The sequence below is a fragment of the Phocoena phocoena genome, chromosome 16 (genome assembly GCF_963924675.1).
Source record: "Phocoena phocoena chromosome 16, mPhoPho1.1, whole genome shotgun sequence".
Lineage (NCBI taxonomy): Eukaryota > Metazoa > Chordata > Mammalia > Artiodactyla > Phocoenidae > Phocoena > Phocoena phocoena.
The window spans coordinates 34953458-34963120 of record NC_089234.1 but is presented as its reverse complement, the minus strand read 5'-3'; the positions used below and the strand labels follow the sequence as shown (position 1 = coordinate 34963120).

General features: G+C 44.6%; 1 protein-coding gene across 2 annotated transcripts in view; it reads left to right on the top strand.

Annotated features, from left to right (window-relative positions):
• The first annotated feature begins 2044 nt into the window (after window positions 1–2044).
• The window catches only part of HECTD2 (HECT domain E3 ubiquitin protein ligase 2), a 77474-nt gene continuing 69855 nt past the window's right edge, over window positions 2045–9663 (top strand). For both annotated transcript variants that reach the window (XM_065894132.1, XM_065894131.1), the window contains exon 1: window positions 2045–2182. In XM_065894132.1, coding sequence (XP_065750204.1) covers window positions 2045–2182 — 138 coding nt within the window. The remainder of the gene's footprint in view (window positions 2183–9663) is intronic.

The following is a 9663-nucleotide window of genomic DNA, read 5'->3' as shown; positions in this document are numbered from 1 at the left end:
TATGGAACTTCTGGAATTTTTTTTCTAATATTTTCGATCGGTGGAGGCAGAGCCTGTGGGTGTGGAGGGCTGATTGTGCTATTTTCCCTACTATTTGTTCTATTAACCTAGCTTCGCAGTATAGACTATCTTGAACTGTAAAGTCTTCCGTTTATAAAATAACATTTCAGTTGTTGCTGTATCAAAAGATCAGCACACTGACCTGCTAAAAGTAGGAAATAACTGTATGTTCCTCCCTATAGAATGAGTATTTCAGAGGTCTAAGAAGGAAAGAAAATTCTGAAAAAGAATTCAAGAAAAATAGAAAGGAGAATGCTTCAAAGTAATGTGTCCACATCATTTCCCTCCAAGGCTAATTAGCAATGAAATACTTTTTGCCGACTATATGGCACTTCAAACCTTTTCCTAACTAACATTTAAATAGGTGATGACAGCAACTATAGTAAAACTAGAATGCCTTTCTACAAATGAACGTCAGAATTTACAGTTTAGAAGGTAATCTGGAATACTAATTATTATATTCATTACATGGTTTGCTTCAGATCTGCTTGTTACAAAGTCTGGGTTTGAAAAACATGCAACCTCATTTCACGATGCACTGTAACTAGTACTTAGTTATGCTAATAACTCTGAATTATGTAAAATAATAGATAACCCAAACATCGTCCCAAACATGTTTCAGAGATATTTTTGGTTATTTGGATCTCGGTATCCTTGATCTGAAAATTCACTCAATCTCAAGTAAAATAACAAAGCCGCAACCGAAAAATCTGAAGATGTGAATGTCAAGAAATTCCCTATTTTTAATAGGCGATGCAGCGTATTCTTGCTCTCTCCCTTCCCTTAAATCAGCAGGTGTCTCCGCAGCTCCAGCAGACTGAGAAAAGCAAAAGGAGGGGCGGAAAGGAAAGGAAATGTCTATGTGGCTTCATCGTGGGGGTGGGGATGGAGGCGGGGCTGGGGGTGGTTTAGTATCATGATTAAAAGCTTTCCTCCTCGGTTTTAAAGTTCGTTCCCATATTAATGATGACATTAATGCGGCAGAGCTTGGGTCTGTCCATCTGTAACTTATAAAAGGAAGGGATCGGAGGCAGCAAAAGGATGCAGGGAGAGAGAGAGATGTAGGCGCGTGGGGACGGGAAGGGAGAGGCGGATTTGGCAGTCCAAGTGGGGACGAGAGGAACAGGAATGGAAAGTGTGGCCTGGCCGTCCCACCCTGCGGTGCGGAAGGTGGGGCCCACGACGTCTCACTTCCCTTCCCCCCACCCTAGGCTTTTCCTTTGTAGGTAGGGGATCTCTGGGCATCTAGAAAGGGTCGGTCGACTAAAAAAGGACGCGCAGGCTCGAGACCTCTCTCCTGGGGCAAGCGGGCGTGTGGGCGGGTAGGGGTGGCAGGGACAAGCATTGGCCCCAAGGCGACGGCTTTGCGGGCGCTGGGGAGGAAAAGGCCACCAGCCTAGATCCCGCGGGTCTACGCGCCCCAAGTCAGGGCCGTCCGTGCAGAGGAGGCTGCCGCGCTCGCCCCGCCCCACAGGCGCCACTCGGGAACGCTCTATCCCTGCGCGACCCTTTGCAGGCCTCGCCTTTCCCCCCCTCCCCCAGTCCCGAGCCTCTAATCCGAAACCCCTCCTTGCCATCTGGGGCGACAGTCCGCAAACAACATGGCGGCGCAGCGGCGGTGGCGCCTCGTCTCCTGGCCCAAGGGGTTAGCAAGGGCGACCGCGGCCAGCTTCCAGGACGCGCGACCCGCGAGCCCAGCCGGGGGCGGGGCGGGGGCGATTGAGGAGAGCAGCAGGCGGGAGCGGCTGGCGGGTGGAGCGAGCGGGGGCGGGGGCGGGGCATCCGGGCGCGCGCGCGGTGCGGGTGCGCGGCGGGTGCGCGGGCGCGGGCGCGGGCGGGGGCGGAGCGGCGGCTGAGGTTGGACGCGACGGCGCAGAGCCCTCTCGCGGCCGCGGCGGCAGCAGCGCCAGCCCCAGCAGCAGCCCGGCCGCCGCCGCCGCCGCCGCTGCCGCCGCCGCCTAGCGCTCCCGCTGCTCAGCCTGACATGAGTGAGGTGGATCGGGTGCCCTCGCCCGCCGCGCCGCCGGCTGTGGCGGCGACTGCGCCCGAGGAGAAGAAAGGGAAGGAACCGGAGCGCGAGAAGCTGCCGCCCATCGTGTCGGCTGGCGCCGGTGCGACTGCGGTAGGTGCCGGGCGGGGGCCGCGGGGCGCCCCGACGGCAGGTCGGGACGGGGGGAGAGGGGTGCCCGGGGACCCGCGTATCCTCCGGGGAGCCCCGGACCCGCCCGGGGAGAAGCGCTCAGGCTCCCCTTTCTCGGGCCGAAATCAAAGAGTTGTGCCTCGTGGGCAGCCGTGATCACTTCGCGATCTGCACCTTCCACCCTCGGGAAGTGTCGGGGTGGCCGGATACGCTGGCTGTTTTCGGTTATTTTCTGGCTTGGGGGGTTCCCACTTTCTCTAAGGAAATGACCAGCATCTTGGAGTCGGCATCATCTGTTGGATAAGGATAAGGTGTCAGGCAGGCGGGAGTGGGTTTTCCGCTGAGCTATCTGCCTGTCTTGGGAGAGCAAATATTTCCCCCTTTTCCTCGCTTTTCTTTCCGTTCCCCCTTCAGATTGAACAGTCTGCGGCGAGTTTCCACCTAATTGTGACCTTTCCGTTACTGTCAGCCTCGATGGTGGTTTTATTTTTCATATGATACAGGCGTGTGACGTAAGGTGGGGAAGCTTTTTTAACCTTTTATTTAAACTCAAGTGATCTAAGCTTCACGGGGATGATTTCCCAGATGGATTTTTTTAAGGATTATTTGGAGAGCGCTCTCAGGCTTCAAACTACATATTGCCAGATGATGTAATGGGACAGCCCCTCTTCCCCGTTTCTACTGGTGGTTTTGACTGTTTACTTTGGAGCACACACACAAAATTAACCTCTGATTTTTGAGATTTTTATTTGACATCATATTTAAATACTTCTTGAAACTTTAGTACATTTAAAGTGCATGACTTGTCATGCAGCCGTGCGTGACAAAATGGTAAAAGTTTAGAGACCATGGTACATTTTGTTTATTCCTGCTTGCAATTCATTTCTTAAAACCTCCCTCTTAAATGACTAAGAACTTACTAAAATAGCTCACTCTAATTTAAAGTATTATAGGAATAATGTTTTGATTTGGTAGGTTTTTCGAAAATGTCTAAGGACTGTGAACTGGAAATTGTTAGAACAAGCTCTTTACGTTAAATGAGCACAGCAGAGTGTAGACAGTGATAAAATGACACTTTAAAAAATTAGTACAGTTGATTGATAAGTTGGAGTTGTGGGTAGAAATGACCTTGGGAAATGCTTTGAAGGAATTTGTCCCCCAACTGCTTGTAGACCCAGTTCTTGCTGTTGGTTTCCTGGGCTTTCAGAGCTTATCTGGGAAGTTCTTAACTGGCAAATAGGCAGTGTTTCAACAGTTCATTTCTAAGTCAGTTTAAAACAGTGAATGCATACATGCTTATAGGAACAGTTATGTGAATGAATTTAAGTCCTCAAGTAAGCACACTCCCCCAAACTTATTTATTTCTGTGTAATTGAAAAACTGAAGGCTTGAAATAAAAACTTGGAGAAATTGATACAGTGTGGATACAGGTCTACAGACTGTTATCTGAAACCTTGGGGCTTTGAAATTCAAAGTTCTTCGGATTTTAGAAAGGTAATTCAGTACATATATCATGTATAGTATCCACAGCGGGGTCCTGGCCATTTCCCCATAATCAAGCATATTAACAGCTCTGCAGTGAAATGTATGTGTTGTTCACACCAAATGAGGTAAGGTCTATAAGCAGCTTCCTGTCAGTTCAGCTCAGGTTGGATTGTCGGAGAGTTCAGATCAGGTACATGTTTTATCACCAAATAAGCTCTTTCAGTTTTAAGAGCTTAGAGGATTTTGGAAGTGTAATAAAGGAATATGGACTTGTACTACTAGACAAACAGAAGAATAGAGTGCAAGAAGTTTTTTAAGATCTTGAATAAAACCTTGAAAAGACAGGTTAAATCAGAAGAGGATACGAATGAATAGCAACACTTGAGATTTCTGAAGGCAGTTTCTGGTGCCTTACAAGCAGGGTTGGTAGCATTGTTTTTTTGTTTTTCTAAGTGACATTCAGAATTTAAGCCTCTTAGAAATGACAGAGGTTTATCATTAGCACTGATGTTCTGAGTCACATCAGGAGAGAAAAGGACTTAGGTTTTGCAGCAAGAGTTAGGAGAGCAAGGGGGAGATGAGCAACTTATCGATGATGATATGTGCTATGTATTTGTCAGAGATTTCTAGAGCTGGAATTCTGAGCTATAGCAATGTAAAGCCTTAGTCAAGAAAATCTGTGCTTGGTCCTCCAGAGGGCGAGAAAAGCAGGGAGCTGGCACAATGTCCGAATTCATCTGTAGGTGGAGAATGCCTTGCTGTGGGGGGCAGGGAAAGACAGCTTGTGGCCTGCTTGGTTGTTTTCCAGCCTCCATGTGGATCATATAGAGCTTCTGGAGGTTTGCTTAGGAAGCTGACTGCCATCAATAACTTATCTCTTTGAACCATTTTAGTGATTCTTCCTTTTTGCCCCAGGTTAACAGCTCTTTCTTTCTATGTAGATTGAGTTTATGACTCAATTACTGTAGCCCTACAGTACTAGCTTTTTCCAATAATCATTGTATCACATTTCTGTGAGAGTTTGGAAATAGTTTAGAGTGACGGTTCCCTGAAATAAGTAGAAGGTCAGGTTATGATGACCCCAATTAAGCTTAAAGAGTTGGGATTGTATCCCAAAATTTTTTAAAAAGGTGCAGGGGTGGGATTGAGGGTGCAGGAAAGAACAGGCCTAACATGATTGATCCTAAGACTGCCTAAGTGTGCAGGAAGTCCATTCTAGCCAGCAAGTGCCTAACACGGTGGTCTCAAACCTGGCCATCATTGCCCAGGCCCAAATGCAGGCCAGTTAAATCAATTTCTGGGAGTGGAGCTCAGGCATCTTCTTTTTTTAAGTTCTCAGGTGTAGCTAAGATTGAAAATTGACGCTCTATGTAGTGAATTAAAAGCTCCTTGGAGTCTGTATTTTAAGTACACTGCCCCGAGTCTGCTTAGTTAATGGAGCAGCATTTGAAATGGCGTAGTGAAAGGTATGGATTAAGTGAATGAGGCACAGCAGAAATCAGATTTAGTGGGAAATTGAGAGAAATGGCAGTGAAGGTGGTTCTAGTTAGAGATGCTCACAGGTCCAAGATAGAGCCCTCAGAGGCCTCTCAGTGTTCGGGGTTTGGCCTTGCTGCTGTGGAGAGGTGATGTAGGCCTACAGAGCTAAGGGGAATAAGGAATATGAAGGGCTAATGATGTGAATATTTACTGAAGTTGACAGATTAGAGTGGAGAAGAATATTATAAAGTAGTTGCTGCTGTAATACAGAAGTTAGAAAAAATTGGTGAATGGGGAAGAAGAAAAGGGTCAAAGGAGGAGAAGATAATAGTGATGAGTGAGGATGAGTTTGTCTACTTCATCATTTAAATCAGGTGAGAAGAGAAAGGGAGATTCTCCATGGCATAGGGTTCAAGAAAGAGCTAGACTTTACTTAGGTCAGAGAGGTGAAAGGAAACGGAGGAAATCATTTTAGGATGGTAAAGGGAAGTTTGCCCACAATGAAGGTCAGGAGACTTGTCAAGCAGGGGGAAGGTGAGAGCAAAGCTTAAGGTATGTGGAGAGGATTTGGTAGGAAGTCGGTAACAAGAGTGAGAAGTTTGTACATGTTGTGTCAGGAGTGTGTAAATGGGCTTGATGGAACCTCTGGGCCAAAATGTAACTACCGATTATTGAACATCTATTATGTTGAGCTTTGGGCTAGATGCTACAGAAAACACAAAGTTTAAAAAAAAAAAAAAAAGATTCCTGCCTCAGGGTAGGCAGGGCTGACACATGAAAACACAGCAAAGCAAAGCAATGTGTAAAAGCCACCATGTGCCATAGAAACAATTTGCTCTATAGGAGATCAGAGAAAGGATATCAGTGGGTGCAGAATTGTAAAGAAAGGGCTTAAAGTAAAGGTAATTATTTAGGCTGGCTGGCCATTGAAGGATGATAGGATTTGGATGGGCAAAAGCAAGTGGGAAAAGTAATCCAGTGGGGAAAACAATGTGAACGAGGCTTAAAGGGAAGAATTAGGGAGTAATAAAGTAAGCCCAATGGGAGCATGCTGGCAACTTGTGGGAGGTAAGTGAGATTGCATGGGGGCTGGACAAATCAGCAGGTGGGGAAGTTGGGACTTTTTTTTTCCTGTTCTTAGCAGGAAACCATTGGAGTTTCTTAAATAGAGGAACAACATAATGAATTAGTGGTAGTAATTAGAGGTAGTTAGACTGGAGGAGGAAGGAGAAAGAGGGCAAGGAAGGAGCTCTGCAGTTCATACTGGAGATCATGGGACATCCGCTAGAGTTGTGGCCATGTGATAAGGTATAAGGGCTGGAAGAATCCACACGAAGTGGAATCTAGTGGAACCTAGATAACAGGGATGAAAGAGAAGGAAGATTAATAAAGAAAAAGGATTCTAAAGTTTGCAGATGAGTTCTCTCAGAGAAAAACATTTACATAAAAAGGCAATCCAGCCAACAGCATTCCAAATAAACGTGTATGTGTGAACTTCGATAAAACTTGCCCATCTAGGTGTTTGGAACAAACTTATTTTTGGAAAATTTTGTACCCTTTTCAAACGAGATGAGATGGGAAAGAATGAAGGCTATGGTGGTAAAAGGGTCTTAAGCAATTTAATAAACTGCAGATATTACAAAAATGCATCATTTATGCATATGTGTAATACATATAAATAATACAAGTGATTGTCACCATTTACTTCAGTACCTACTCTGTGCCAGGCATTTTCCATGTATCTTTCATCTAGTCAGTTAGTGCAACTAAAGCCAATCACCTAACTGCTGTGACCGTGAGGAAGATACTCTTCCCACTTAACAGACAGGAATCTGAGAGTCAGGTTATGTGTAGTATACCTTGCCAGAGGGTAAAATGGCTAGTAAGGGGCAGAGCTCGGTTTCAATTGAGACTTTTCTAGCTCAAAAAAATGCCACGCTCTTTGCCTTATTCCATGTACTCTGTATCTGCGGTCAGAGACCATGGGGTTCAAAGAACCCGTACCTATAGCCGTATTTCCTAGTTTAGAAGAAAGGATGTGGCCCAGGGACAAATTTGTTCACAACTTTGTTACTAGAGATAGAACTGTTACGGGAGAGAAATATGTATTCTAGAATATCTGATAATATCAGTTTTAATTATGGTATGAACGTATCATTTAATTCTGTGTAAAATAAAGCAATCTCATTAAAGAAGAGTGATCAGAGATTCATAAGACGCAAAAAAGGGAAGGCTGTCGCTACATAAATACATAACCAAGGTGTGTCTAATTTTGAGTGGGTTGTAAAGTCGTCTGCCAACCTTTTTTTAAATTGCAAAGCCATATTGTAGTTGCCTACTTATCCTCCCATTCAAAATTAACTCAGGATGTTAGGACATGAATAATTTGACTATATTTACAGTTGAAGAAAAATGGTCATTATAAGTTACAAACCAGGGGCTTCCCTGGTGGTGCAGTGGTTGAGAATATGCCTGCCAATGCGGGAGACATGGGTTTGAGCCCTGGTCTGGGAAAATCCCACGTGCCGCGGAGCATCTAGGCCCGTGAACCACAACTACTGAGCCTGCGCATCTGGAGCTTGTGTTCCGCAACAAGAGAGGCCGCGACAGTGAGAGGCCTGCGCACTGCCATGAAGAGTGGCCCCCGCTCGCCGCAACTAGAAAAAGATCTCGCACAGAAACGAAGACCCAACACAGCCATAAATAAATAAATAAATTAATTAATTAAAAAAAAAGAATCCGCCTGCCAATGCAGGGGACACGGGTTTGAGCCCTGGTCTGGGAAGATCCCACATGCTGTGGAGCCACTAAGCCCGTGCACCACAGCTACTGAGCCTGCGCTCTAGAGCCCGCAAGCCACAACTACTGAGCCCGCGAGCCACAACTACTGAAGCCTGCGCGCCTAGAGCCCGTGCTCCTCAACAAGAGAAGCCACCGTAATTAGAAGCCCGCGCACAGCAATGAAGACCCAATACAGCCAAAAATAAATTATTTATTTATTTATTTAAAAAAAAACATAACTTATGAACCAGAGAACCTCTAGAAGTGTCCAGTATGATACTGCCTTGCTATTTGTAGCTCCCTTTCTATAAAATGGGGAAAATAGTAATAGAACTTACCTCACAGGGTAGATAAGAAGACTAACTTAGTTAATACACATAAAGTATTTAAGAAAGAGCCTTGACAAAGTAAGCATTCACGTAAGCCAGCCAGCCCTTTCCCATCCTGTCCTGTGGCTTCAGTACTTTCCTTTACAAGTTTTCTTGGTTTTTTTTTTTGGCTGCAACTTGTACGCATCTTGCAGGATCTTGGTTCCCTGACTAGGGGTCGGACCCGGGCCACAGCAGTGAAAGCCCCGAATCCTAACCACTAGACCACTAGGGAACTGCTTTACAACCTTCTATATCAAGCCTCAAGCTCTACAGATACTACCTTTATCAACCTACCTGCACCACCCCCCTCCACACACACACACACACACACACACACACACACACACGGGCCCTCTCTGAATTAAGGGATGTCATGCGCTCTCTGAACTCTTCAGGGCTGGGGTATGGTACATATGAATTTTTCTGAAAGGGAAAAGTAATGGCTTCAGAAAGGGGTACTGCTCACTGTTCCAGTGTAGCAGCTTAGTCTGGCATAGTGTACGGAAATTAACTTGCTTATATTTACTTGAATTGAGGAAGAGAGAGTAGCGAAAGATCAACAGAAGATGAATGAAGAAGGAGGTGGAGCTGAGAAAGCTCTGGAAAGTTTGGATTTTTCTACTTTTTCTCCTGTGATAAGGATCCCTTCTTGTACTATAAAAATGTTAGACTGCTAAGCCTTATATGAATAACTAGTTGTTCTTAAGTTGATATTTATAACTTGGTGACAGTTTAGTAAGCAGTCAAAAACATTTTGCAGGGAATAATTATAATAAATGTCTGTGCCTTTTAAAAATAGAAACTATTAAAATTTTACTAATTCACGTTAATTGAAAAGTCATTGTGAAGTTTGAACGTAGTCATTAAAGAAAGCTGTGTTTCAAATTAACTTGGTTTTGATCCAGACATTTTTATTAAAGAACAGTAAATTGGTTGAGAATTGTGACTACCTCAAATCACACATTTTAAAAGTAGTATTTTATCCTATAAGGGTAATCTGTTGATGCAATTTCTTTTTTTCCCATCTTGTGAAATAAGTGAATAAAATCACCCAAGCCAGTTTGCCTTTCTGATAAGCAAACACTGAAATTTCTGAGCATCAGGACTAACATTTCCTTTGTATTAAGTAGAGTTAGTTTTCAGTTATCTATAAGGTCAATCGCATTGTGATTTTTTTTTTTTTGAGTGTTAAAGTTTTGTTTCAGAATCCACATCCTTCCTAGACTCCTTTGAAAGATGTGGTTTATATCACTTAAAGAAAGCAATTTCACTTGGGCCGGTGCTATTTAGTTGGGGAGGGAGATTCTTCACACCTTGAAAGTAGCCAACTTTTCACATCTTAGTAGA